The following is a 13668-nucleotide window of genomic DNA, read 5'->3' on the forward strand; positions in this document are numbered from 1 at the left end:
AGTACTCGGCCCCCTTCTGTTTAACTTGTTTATTAATGATATTGAGGATGGAATTAACAGTAATGTTTCTATCTTTGCAGATGACACCAAGCTTTGTAGTACAGTACAGTCTATGGAGGATGTGCAGATGTTACAGGATGACTTAGACACTCTGAGTGTTTGGGCGTCCACTTGGCAAATGAGGTTCAATGTGGATAAATGTCAAGTTATGCACCTGGGTACTAATAACCCACATGCATCATATGTCCTGGGGGAAGTTACTCTGGGAGAGTCACTGATGGAGAAGGATCTGGGTGTACTTGTAGATAATAGACTACAGAATGGCACACAAGGGATATAATAATACCGCTTTATAAAGCTTTAGTGCGGCCTCATCTGGAGTATGCTGTCCAGTTCTGGGCACCAATTTATTGAAAGGATGTCCTAAAGCTGGAAAAGGTGAAAAACTAAAAGTGGGCATCTAAACTAATAAGGGGCACAATGCATCTTAGTTATGATGAGAGGTTAAAAGAATTACATTTGTTCAAAGGGAGATATGAGTAATTTATTTAAATATATAAATGGCCCCTACAAGAAATATGGGGAAAAGATATTCCAGGTAAAACTCTCCCAAAAGACAAGGGGGCACTGCCTCCACCTTCTTTACCATGAGAACAGTGAATCTGTGGAACAGTCTATCCCAGGATCTGGTCACAGCAAAACAGGGCTACACAACAGGCTTAGACAAGTTCTTAGAACAAAATAGCATAAGTACATATGTATAGAATCCGCCCCTAATCCCCCCCCCCCCCCCTTGGTTGAACTTGATGGGCACATGTTTTTTTTTTTCAACCGTACTATGTAACCTCTGCATGTTTAGAAAACTTATTGTGTAGCAGCACCATGAACGTGCACACAGAGGGAAGTTGAGCCCCTGGCTTGGCATTTGAGGCAAAGTCTAACCCAAAAAAAGGGCATAGCAGAAAGCAGAGCTGCAGTGAAAGAAAATGGAGAAAAAAAATATTGGTTCAGAATTATATCTGAAGAATGGTGTGGGTTTAATACATTAAAGGGAACCAGTCATGCTGCCCTAACCATAGAGAATGGCTTTGTTTTCACAACAAATTGTGATGAAATGCAAAGGTTTAAAATCAGCCAGAAAATTGGCTCTGTCCAATTGTCTATATACCCAATTCCGTGTTTGACCTTTTTTTAACTATATGGTTTCTCTAAAATATTACAATGTTTCAGAGAGAATTATAGTTTGTTGTTATACCACAGCCTGTCTCCATGGTTCAGGCAGCTTAAAATATGGCAGGTTTCCCTGTAAAGGTTAGATGTGAAAGCAAAAAAAATCTGAAGCAGGCATATGGAAATAACCCCTTAAGCATTACTGTATATTTTCAATATATGTGTATTGAATGACAGCAAACTTTTATATGAGTGTAATGTAATAAAAACTATATAAAACACAATGAGATATACTAAACCAAATAATGTTTTGGCTTGTATGTTATGTTACATTAGCTGCATTGGTTCCAGGCAAAGAAATACTAAGTTTCACACCCTAAATACTATGTTGGTTTTAAACATGCGGTTATTGCCAGACACCATGTACAGCAGTCAACATAGCTTTAAAGCACACCGAATTTGAAGGCACTATTTTCATTTGCGTATATTGTATGTCACTTGTGTTTGTAAACATGCAGTTAAGTTCCCTTCTTAAAAATAGCAATATCATAACAGCTATGTAAGCAGTTTCAAGTAAAATATACAGATTTTCACAATTTTTTTTTATTTCGTACGAAAAGCTTGTATATGTAGAGATTTCAGTTGTATATGCAATTGTACCCATGCATATACTTTTTGCATGAATGTTTGTATATGTCAGTGTTTCTATGGAAAGCAATATTGATATACAAAGCTCTATCACAAGCCACAAGTGTTTGGATTGCCTTGAATTACTCTGAATTTTGACTGTCTGTTTAGTCAACAACTAATTTGGGTCATGAAAATGAATCAGCTCAGGAGCAGAACACTGCAGCTGCAATTTATACACTTATATAGCTACTTAGCAGAAACTAATTTCAGCTATGTCCTGGGTCTACATTTCAAAAAGGTGCATCAAAACATTGAGCATGTACTAAAACTGTAAAAAATATGAATATAAAATGTAGAACGGAAAATGTCTGTATTTATTTAAAAATGAATATTTGAATAAATGGATTATAATGCGCAGCATTAGTTAAGTTTATATCTCTAACCTGTCTTCATTGGTTACTTCATAAAGAAGTATTGAAGTATAAAGGCAAATAAAATAGACAAGGTTGCAAAACCTAAAACAATAAGAATTGCAAACTGTTCATCAGTAGGCACCATGCCCTTGAGTTTTGAACGATCAAGGTGTGATAGGTCCTCTGGCAACATGAGATCATTCCGTCTCATAACAAAAGATGCAGATGGACTGTACGATCCACAGAGTTCCTGGGAAGTATCGATGCATCGACGACACACACAAACCCGGAATCTGTAATCCATATTAGCTTGTACACCTGAGATATGAAATGATGTGTCTTCTCCTTTGTATACCTGCAAAATACAATTCCTATTAAAATGTACTCTGACACAGTCACAACTTTAGATTGTATTTGGCTCGTTATATTTTGTTACAGTCATAATTAGGAGTTTGGGAGAAAAAAAAAAGAAAGACTGTCACCAGTAAAATTACAACGAACATTGCAAATGGAAATCAGTTCAAAAAGACTAAAATTTTCTATCAAAAGTCTCATAAGCTCCATTCTGAAAGCTTCTGGATGAAGATTTTGGGGAGCTGCAAACAATCTGTAGCCTACACAACCAGACGTCAAAATCATACTACATGTTGCCTCAACATTCAGTTGCTTTCATAAAGTTTTCTTTCCTCCTCCTTTTTTTTTTTGCTGTATACTTAGTTGAAAATTTAAGAGAAGTAGTGGCACATACAACCAGAACCGACATATGAAAAATGTTGCATAAACGCACCTGTTTGACGAGACAAGGATTTGCAGAACCTAAAGCATGGGTCTCCAAACTGCGGCCCTTCAGCTGTTACAAAACTACATTTCTCTGCATGCCTGGGCAACCAAATCCAAAGCTTTAGCTGTCCAGGCAGTTTGGAGACCCATGACCTAAAGCATGATACCAGCGCCTCACAACTAAAGCCAATAACTATCTCCATTGAACTTGACTTCATACCAGGTTACACCAGGAAAGGACAATGTATGTTTAAGATTATGATGTTAAAGGGGTTGTCTGACCATAAAATCTATTTTCAACTGTCTAACAAAAGAAGATATATTGATAAATAAAGCTATTTTACTATATTTCTGTGCACTTTCATGTTTTCTTTATGCTATTAGGCTGCGTTCACACTACGTATATTTCAGTCAGTATATGTATATTTCAGTCAGTATTGCAACCAAAACCAGGAGTGGATTAAAAACACAGAAAGGCTCTGTTCACACAATGTTGAAATTGAGTGGATGGCCGCCATTTAATGGCAAATATTTGCTGTTATTTTAGAACAACGGCTGTTATATTGAAATAATGGCAGTTATTTACTGTTATATGGCGGCCATCCACTCAATTTCACCATTGTGTGAACAGATCCTTTCTGTGTTTTTAATCCACTCCTGGTTTTGGTTGCAATACTGACTGAAATATACTGACTGAAATATACGTAGTGTGAACGCAGCCTTAAACTTTCTTTATTAGCACAACTTCCCATCAGATGTCCATCCTGAAATGGACTTCCTGTTACTGTGTACACTCTACCAGGGATTCAGCCAACTCTACCTTACACTACAACTTCTTGAATATAAACCATTCCACATCAGAGGAGCAGCTTCATCAGAGCCGAAACTCTAAAAATCCAAGTCGGCCTAGGTATTTAAAAATTGGATTATAAGTAGTGATGAGCAGACTTGCCAAACTTTCCAGGTTTATTAACTTTCTCCGAACCCTATTACTCAGCACTTAACTTCGGCATCTGGATAAGTTGGATGCAGCCCCAGGGCTGTCAGGAAAACAGGACTCCCTAAGACTGCATACAACTTCTCCAGATGCTGCAAGTCAAATGCCGAGCATTTTGGTATGGAGAATGTTTCCAAACCCTAAAGCCCCTAATACATGGAGCGATGCAGAGGAGCATACAAGCGCCGATCTGTCAGGTCAGCGCTTGCTGGCTCTTGTTCCCTTCCAACGCTATTACGCGCGTTGGCAGAAAGCAGATAGGAGAGAGCTGGGGGAGCTGCCCAGATGATCCTGTTCCACGGAGCGATGGCAGCAGATCATTTCTATAATGATTGTTGTCTTTCAACATGTTGAAATGTAAACTATGAGCAGACATCGTGTATATCAGCTGATTGTTGTCTTCTATTACACAAAGCGATTATCGGCAGTAATGGTCAGCATCGGCTGATAATCACTTCCTGTAATAGCGCCTTAACAGTTCCGCAAACGTGCTGAACACTAATTATAAGAGGACTACTAAATCATGTCTGTAACTCATCTTCTGGAGTCACTGACAACAATAGAGACCACTCTGATTTTATTCAGTAGAGTTTCCTATTATAGTGTAAGCCCTTTAGGGATACATGTAAATGTGTAAATTCTCCAGGTCCCACTTCCCTATTTGTCTGGCATAGAGACTATATAAAATTCTATGAACTTCTTATCTAAAATATTTCCCTGGGGAGACTGGATTTCCACAGTTGAAAGAACACCTTCTATTGTGTTGTGCACTTTTGGCACAATAATTTTCCCTCAAAATATTTTTTTTTTTTTTTTATTATTAGCAATATTAGGTGGTCCCCTAACCTCTTCTTTAAACATGAACATGGTGCTAGGTTGGCTCTGAACTATCTGCTATATAGTATAGAAACCACTCTCCAGACATGGTGGTACCTCCCTAAGTAACCTAATAGTGGTGATACTGTCTTCTCTTTCATTAAGATTTATTTATAACATGGCAGATAATATTAATGTCTACAAGTGGATTACAGCTGCATATCCTTCACTGCAGGCTTATATCAAGATTAAAGGTTATGCTATTTCCAAGAGCTATCTGCCAAACCCATCCTTCCCCGCCGTGGCTTTTACAAATATTTATGTATATGTCACCATCAACCATTAATACTTAGGCACCATTAATCTTTTGCCAAATCCTCTAATTATTCTTACACGAAATGAATGCATGAAAGGCATTTCATGATTTTATAACCTATTTTTTAAAAAAGTCTCCCTTAGGCTACGTTCACACAGGAAATATTTCCGCCTGAAATCAACTGACGCTGAATTCCGAGTAGAATGTAAGCAGAACCCCTGCGTATTCCGCTAGGAAAGTGTTCAGCTCGTAATCAGCTCGACAAATTCAGCGCGGAATACTCGAGGAATCCGCGCCAAATCCGCATGCATTTAGCTCTGAAATTCAGCGAGTATTTGGCGAGTAAACTAGACTATACCAGAATATATACTAGAATCCTCCTCCCCCCTTTTTTCCCCCATTTCCACGCTGATTCAGTGCGTAATTTCCGCTTGCATTACGCTTGTATTCCGTGCTAAATACGCACGTATTCCGCGCTGAAACAGAAAATCAGAGCCCCATTGATTTGTATAGGCTTCCGCTAGCGGAAGAATGAACATGTTCATTCGTCTGGCAGAAAGCGGATTAGTTCAGTGCGGAAATTCCACCGTGTGAACTGCAGAGCAGAATTTCCATTCAACACAATGGAAATTAGCTCTGCACCTATTTTAACGGCTGAAATTTCAGCGCAGAAATTCAGCTGCTTTTGCTCTGTGTGAACGAGCCCTTATGCTAAAACCTTAATGGTGCGTTCACACCTACAGGATCTGCAGCTGATTTTCTGCAGCAGATTTCATTAAAATAACTGAACACAGCATCAAATCTGCTGCATATCTGCTGCAGATCCTGTAGGTGTGAACGCACCCTAAAGGAGAAGTCCAGCTAAAATTTTTATGAAAGTATTGTATTGCCCCCCAAAAGTTATACAAATCCCCAATATAATTTTTATTGGAAATGCTTATTAAGTGCTTTTTTCCCTGCACTTACTGCTGCATCAAGGCTTCACTTCCTGGATAACATGGTGATGTAACTTCCTGGATAACATGGTGATGTCACGATCCGACTCCCAGAGCTGTGCGGGCTGTTGCTGCTGGAGAGGATGATGGCTTGGGGATGCTCAGTGTCCCTCCAGTGCCCTGTGTCCCTCAGTGTCCCCCTGCCATCATCCTCTCCAGCAGCCACAGCCTGCACAGCTCTGGGAGTTCATCCCCATATTATCCAGGAAGTGAAGCCTTGATGCAGTAGTAAGTGCAGGGAAAAAAAGCATTTTATAAGCATTTCCGTGTATATTTTTGATTTGTATAACTTTTGGGGGGCAATATAATACTTTAACATTTTTGCCGGACTTCTCCTTTAAATTACAAGGTAGAAATCAACTTTTTTTTTACATTGGAAAATGTCCAAAAAACTCATGAGTCTTATTTAAACCTAACTCGCACAAGGGTAAACCAAGGTAAGAAAATAAGTCTAATTGTTTGGCAAAAAAATTCTGGGTTCTCTTTTCCTGCAACCAGACAAATAATTGCTAGATGCAGGAGAGATTTAACCTCACTTACTATGGATTATCTACTCTTACATATAGATTTTGCCTACCAAATGGAGAGAGCTACAGCTGGTAGACTTATTAACCTCTCTCAATATGTAAATCAATGACTCTTAGGGTGTGAATTTTGAATAGTACCCAAATGGTCTCAAATCCGGACTCATTATTCTTGTCTATGATGTAATTTTATAAGCTTAAAGCACTAAAATTTCAAGCATACTGTCTATACATCACTTGGCAGTCATTGCTTTCAGTTTTTTTTTGCCCTATTTCAAAGTTATTTGAAATACAATTTAAAAAAACAAACAAAACTAAAATACAATAAAAGTTTTCTATGCCAGAATAAGTCAGTCGACCTATTTCCCCACAAGCAAACACTACAATTGCTTGATAGTTGCTGTAACCTGTGATTTTCTGTAACTTCCGTATGGTCAGTAGTCACTGTGAATCAACAACCACAAGAAATTCATCTACTTTACAGAGGAGTGTCCTATTTTATAGTAAGTAGTTTCAAAATTCATGGAGGTGTTTGTTTCTAATGATAACTGTCACAGAGGATGCGGAATCCAAGCTGAATTCAAGCAAATTGATCATCATATTATCCACTATCATATCTGTGCTTTGTATGACATACAATTGCATTTGTTAACACACTTTCTTTTATCAGTGCAAACTAAAGTCACTTGTTATCTAGATGATGATACATAAAGCAGGGAGTGAGATTTATATTTTCCCACAAATTGTAACTAAATAAAAATGTAAATGATGCATAGTTGAGCGTAAATACCCCTCATCTCACATTTTTATGCAATTTCCACATTTCTGTATCATGCCAGAGATGCGTTTCATGTGACAGGAGAGGCTTAAATTGGCTGGCAATTTACTGACTCCACTGCTCGCTTTATCATAATTCACATTTTGTGCTTTGATATGTGTTATTTTTATCTTGCTTTAATTCAGTTACATATCAGGCTTCTTAACCTCTAACATAAATTATACCCATTGGATATTTAAATAAATTGCCCTTTCTTGCAGACTCTCAATCTGAGAATGATGGAATTGGACAGCCAAATAAAAAATAAAAATATTCTATGTCTCAAAATGGTGGACATCTGTTTAAAATACTAAATATCTAAACTTTTGTGGTAACAACATATTACTGATAGGGTGCCCAAGTCCAGTATTAGAAGTTATAGGTTAAGGCTGGGTTCACACTATGTATATTTGAGGCTGTATTTGTGAGGCTGTATAGCAACCAAAACCAGGAGTGGATTGAAAACACAGAAAGGCTCTGTTCACATAATGTTGTAATTGAGTGGATGGCCGCCATTTAATGGCAAATATTTGCTGTTATTTTAAAACAACGGCTGTGGTATTGAAATAATGGCCGTTATTTACTGTTATATGGCGGCCATCCACTCAATTTCAACATTGTGTGAACAGATCCTTTCTGTGTTTTCAATCCACTCCTGGTTTTGGTTGCTATGAGGACCTGACATGAGGACCAAATACTGCCTCAAATATACATAGTGTGAACCCAGCCTTAAAATATAATGAATTACAGTATATTATACTGTAATCATGAGTAGTATAGTAGGCACCAAAGTGTTAGAACACACATGACAACACAGTGGTTTTGTAGTTAGCACTGCTTCCTTTCAGTATGGCTATGCAGAAACTTGCTAGTGTAAGGTTACATGACTAACGTCATGGAGATGGAGAATAAGCATACTGTAGCTCCTAAAGGCCCTATTACACCGGCCGATTAGTGGGAGCAAGCAGGCACCGACCAGCACTTGCTTGCTCCTCTTTCCACACTAGATGCAGACGCTTTTAACATGTACCGACAGCGAGCGGGTAAGTGTGTGGTCCGCGAGGAGCCCATAGAAGATAGCCGCAGTCTGCTTCTACTGCTCCTATTACACAGATCGTTGCTATCCTTGTCATTTGTCTTTCCACAAGTTGATGACCGTCCGACATTAGCTAACTAACATGCACAATCATTTCCTTTTATTACACAAAGCAATTATCGGCCATAATGGCCGATAATTGGCTAAATATGGCTAATAATCACTTAGTGTAATAGGGTCTTAACACAAATGCCCCAAGAGCAGATGCAGCATCTACCCTGTTATTTTATTTATTTATAATGACACGGTCCAGCTAACTGAACTATTAACCATGGTTCCACTGCCATTGATCTAAGAGTCCTGGCTGAGCAGTGCCTCAGCTGCTGCTTGTGTGAATCATACCAGCCTCCTCCCCCTCCAGGATACTGGCAGCAGCAGCACAGCCGAGGATGATTTCCTTCAGGACCTTTGTGTGAGATCAATGCAACACACACGCTGGTGGCTCAGCTGCAGTGACATCGGGAAGTTAGCTGTGTATACTGGCCTGGCTCCTTACCTGGTACAATGCGTTCAGCCCTGTTGTGTACGCAGCTTCCTTTTGTCTATGTTCAGCCCACGTTTGCTGGGAGTACCAGGCCACCACATACAAGACTCTGAGCGAGAGGCAGCTGTGGTGGCAATTGGCAAGTTTATGGCACTATTAGGGGGTCTTTCTATACCACTTCATGAAAAAAATTTAAGAGATCCCGAAAATAAGCCCTAAACTCAGACAAGAATCTACCGTAAAAGCTGTATTAGACACCCTAACCCGCAGTGGTAAGTGAGCTCCAATCTTGCCTATTCGCAAGCTCTATAAACATGTGGCCAGTGATGCATGAAAATCCCTAGTGATGTTCAAGCAGCACATCTCCTATTAAATTAAACCGTGTGGCCAACAGCAGATTATCTGTTGACATGTTGAGCTCGTCTGTTGATCACTGGCTTTGTTATACAGAGAGATAGCTGCCTGGTTTAGCAGATAACCTCTCCATGTAATAGGGCCTTTAGTGGATTATATTTAGTCATATCTGAAAAGTCCGGTTTTAAGCGTATCAAAGAAGGCCATAAAACTTCAACAGCTGTTGGCTGCATATCTTTCCTATACGCATGCTTGTTCAGTTAAAGTGTCACTGTCGTGAATTTTTTTTTTTTTTTTTTTGCAGAAATCAATAGTCCAGGCGATTTAAAAAAAAACTTTGTAATTGGGTTTATTAGGCAAATATGCCATTATCTGCATTTAAAAAAACTTTTCCCAGGTCCCCTCCTCTCCTTTCTGTCATCCACTGCAAACAAAAATCAGGAAATCGTGACTTGTTGCATCAGACACACCCTGTCTGTTCTTTAGAGAGGGGAGGAGGGAGTTAGCCAGCAGCAGAGAGCTGAGAACAAAGGATTACACAAACAAGGAGCTGGGTGACAACATATTCAGAGGTCAGAGAGGTCAGTGCTGACTGTCAGAGAAGATGTAGTTGTAGATTAAAGTACAACTCCCACAAAAAATTTTTGGATTATTTAACATACATTACAAAGTTATATAACTTTGTAATGTGTTTAAATAACCGGCCTGGCGCCATTCCCCCCCCTTTCGGACTGCCGACCCCGCCCCCCCTCCCCCTCAGCCCTGATTGGCTGAGCTTTCTGGAAGCCATGTGATGCGCTCCAGCCAATGAAAAGGCTGCCGGTGCGCAAGCGCACTGACAGCCTTTTCTCTCCCATGGACCCGGAAGTGAAGACATCGCTGGACGGTGGCAAGACGTGACGGAGACGCAGACGGCGGGCGAATCGAGTGGCGATCATCACCAGAGGGATGGTGAGTATGGTGTCTGTGTGTCTTTTTTTTTTTTAGGGTCCCGTGGGAGTTGTCCTTTAACTCTTTGTTGTCCTGTTTTGGTGTTTTATTTCCCTCTCTCCATAGGAGAACAATGAAGACAGGGAGAGAGCTTCAAACTGCTTTTTCATGATAAAAATGCATTTTTCGGCTAATAAACCCAATTACAAAGTTTCTTAAAATCGCCTGGACTATTGATTTCTGCAAAAAAAAAATTCACGACAGCGACTAAGTTTTTCTTTATCTGTTCTTAATTAAAAGACAGGTATAGGCTTATCTTCTTATCTCCCTTCAGAACAAAAGGATTGGGCATTGAAATTAAACATATCTGATTCTTTAAGGGAGATGGAACAACCTTAAACACATATTGTAAGGGCCAGTTCGCACTGAGGAAACACGACGCAATTCCGCAGTGGAGCTCTCTGCCGTGCTCAGTGTCCTGCTTTGAGTGAATGGGAGAGTGCGCGCTCGTCCGCTCCCTCTCCTCTCCGCTCAAAGAATGAACATATTAGTTCTTTGAGCAGAAAGGAGAGGGAGTGGACAAGCGCGCGCCCTCTCCATTCACTTACAGCAGCACACTGAGTAAGGCGGGATTCCGCGGCGGAAATTCCGATGATCTGGCTCAGTGTGGATTGGCCCTAAGATGGTTGGCTGGTCATGTCAAAAATCTGTGGGATCATCAGACTCTGCTCTTTAGTAGATGAACACACTTTGAAAATTTGAAAAACAAGGATAATTTTGTTTTCCAGAAACAGTACCATCGTTGTCCATAGGCTGCCTATAGTGATTCAGCTTAGTTTTAATCAAAGTAAATAAGACCTGCAATACTCAACACTGCCTATGGACAAGAGTAGGGCTGTCTCTGGAGGAAGGCCACTATGCTTTTCTAATGTCATAAGACTACTTTAATACTATAATAACTACTAACCAGCAATAAAAAGTTTCCACAATAATATAGTAAATCACACTAATAGGAAAGTATGCACAAATATATATATTATTTTTTTGTGTATTCTTTTAATGAGAAAAAATAATGAATTTATGTAGATATGATTGTATTTCAGATGTAATGTTCTTTGTCTGGTGATCTGAATTAAAGAACATAGTAATAACGTTATCTAGAACAATTGGGAAAGGATCTCAAAAGTGAAAAGGAAATTTTATCCTCAAACTCTTTGGGGAATTGCAGTACTTCTGATTTTAGAGCTGAACTGCATGACTTATGTTTGTCTCTCAAGAAATTAGTTAAATTGCTATTCCTCTAAAGCTCAGAGAATGCGTTTTGTGGCTCATTACAAGCCTTCCATAGTTAAGATGAATGGACAGACTAGACCAGTATTTCAAGTAAGAAACTGAACTACTGCAGGAAAGATTTTTTTTTTTAACAGTCAAATAAGGAGATAAAACTTGAGTACTAGGGGTTACCAGGGTTAAAGGTTAAAGGGGAACTCCGGGTAGAGGTTGAAAAAAATGAAACTTCTGCAGAAGCATAAAGCATTACTTACCTATCTATCCCAGTTTTGAAACTACCAAAAATCTATTTGCTTTGTGGGGTTTTGGTCTGTAATGTGTTTCTGTACTTCCTGGTTGAGCAGTTCCCAGAATGCAGTACTGTTCCAGAATGCAATTCTTTCCCTCAGTTGTTCATGACAGTCCTCTACCCTGCTAATTCCCCGCCCAAATCTGTTGCAGAACATCTAGGCTGTGTTCACACATTGCAGTTTCATTGTGTTACTGAATTATTTGCAGTAATTTATGGTTTCATTGTGGTCCCACCAACACGGCACACAGTTAATACCTGTAACATCACACAGCACTCTGTATCCTCTACCTGTAATGCTGATATTGGAATAAAGTATAGAACTTTTTGAATATTTTTTTTTTCATTTCTACGCACATATTATGATCAAGCATCTTTTATCTTTGAAGTTGAGTGCTACAATGAGGAGTTTATCCATATCCATATCTTGCATTGGATATATTGGAATTGGCAGTACCGCCTCTGATCCTGTCTGCCATTAAGCATTATTTACTTGTGTTACTGCATAATTTTGGTGAATACGCTGCAGTACTGCAATAAAACTCCAACATGTCTGAACACAGCCCTAATTTCACTGCAGACTTTTGCACAATCAGTGAAGCAGCTGCTTCTGGCCGGTCAGAGATGGTGAATCACTCAGGGGATTGGGGGATACAGCCAAGCCTCCTGTGACATCACGCCCTGCCCCCTGTCTGCATCATCTGCCTGATCTCAGCAAAAACACCCAATGTGAGACAGAGGCATGGAATATTTGTCTCCTAAGGGGGGAGAACAGTAGGAGCAGGAGACAATGTGGATTGACACAGAGGCCATTTTTTCTCACTTCCTGGATTTAAATCAGCACCCAGTGTGGCAGAACAGATATGGTAATACATTATATAGACACATCTATATAACTTTTAATGTACTTTTAATAGAAAACAAGTTTTCCTTATGTGGAGTTCCCCTTTAATGTGTAACCTAATGCTTAGATTAATTTAACTTACCTGTTTATATTCTGACTCTCGACCGACCTGTACTTGCAAAATGTACCCAACTGGATCTCCCTTCATAGGCAATACTGTCTCCCAAGCAATTTCACAGGTGTTGCCTTCTAACTGTGTTACACGAGGAGCTGAAAAAATAACATATACATATAAAAATATTTGGGCACTGACGAATCAAAAAATTCCATTGAGAATGCAATTTACCGCTGTATCTTCTGGCCTTACCTGACAAGCCTATAGAGATCTAGAAAGCAGAGATACAGTATGGGGAATAGTTTGGCAAGTTTAAGAGTCCTATTACACGGAAAGATTAATCACACAAAAAATTGTGAATTAGTTTAAATTTAAGCAATAATCTTTCTGTGTATATGCAGGCAATGATGAAATGATTAACGAAAATTTGTTCTCATGTCGTTGATCGCATCTTTTGAGCGGGCCATAAAATCATTGTTAATGGTTCGCTAATCTTTCGTTGTGTACACATCGTTCGCTTGTAGTTACGAACATTCGCAGTCTAGGGTATACAAACAACCGTAATTGTGATTGCAACTAGCTAACGACTATCCCTCGGTGTATTATGTTGAATCATTTCAGGTCATTCCTAAAAACGCTCACTTTCAATTGTTAATCAGTGGAAAAGAAAAATCGCTTAGTCTAATTGGACCCTAATAGAGCCGTTTGCAAATCCTGCTTCCCACAATTCCCAATGGAGTATGGAGTATAAGGAGAAACATAACCTTCTTAAATACCCGCACATGCTACCATAATAAATCTGGCAAAT

General features: G+C 39.3%; 1 protein-coding gene across 1 annotated transcript in view; it reads right to left on the minus strand.

Moving 5' to 3' along the window:
- Window positions 1–797: 797 nt before the first annotated feature.
- Window positions 798–13668, minus strand: part of FNDC3B (fibronectin type III domain containing 3B) — a 247626-nt gene continuing 234755 nt past the window's right edge. The window contains exons 25-26 of the mRNA XM_069975184.1: window positions 12888–13015; window positions 798–2568 (exon numbers count right to left, since the gene is read on the minus strand). Coding sequence (XP_069831285.1) covers window positions 2257–2568; window positions 12888–13015 — 440 coding nt within the window. The 3' untranslated portion in view covers window positions 798–2256. The remainder of the gene's footprint in view (window positions 2569–12887; window positions 13016–13668) is intronic.

Source organism: Dendropsophus ebraccatus, chromosome 6 (assembly GCF_027789765.1).
Source record: "Dendropsophus ebraccatus isolate aDenEbr1 chromosome 6, aDenEbr1.pat, whole genome shotgun sequence".
Lineage (NCBI taxonomy): Eukaryota > Metazoa > Chordata > Amphibia > Anura > Hylidae > Dendropsophus > Dendropsophus ebraccatus.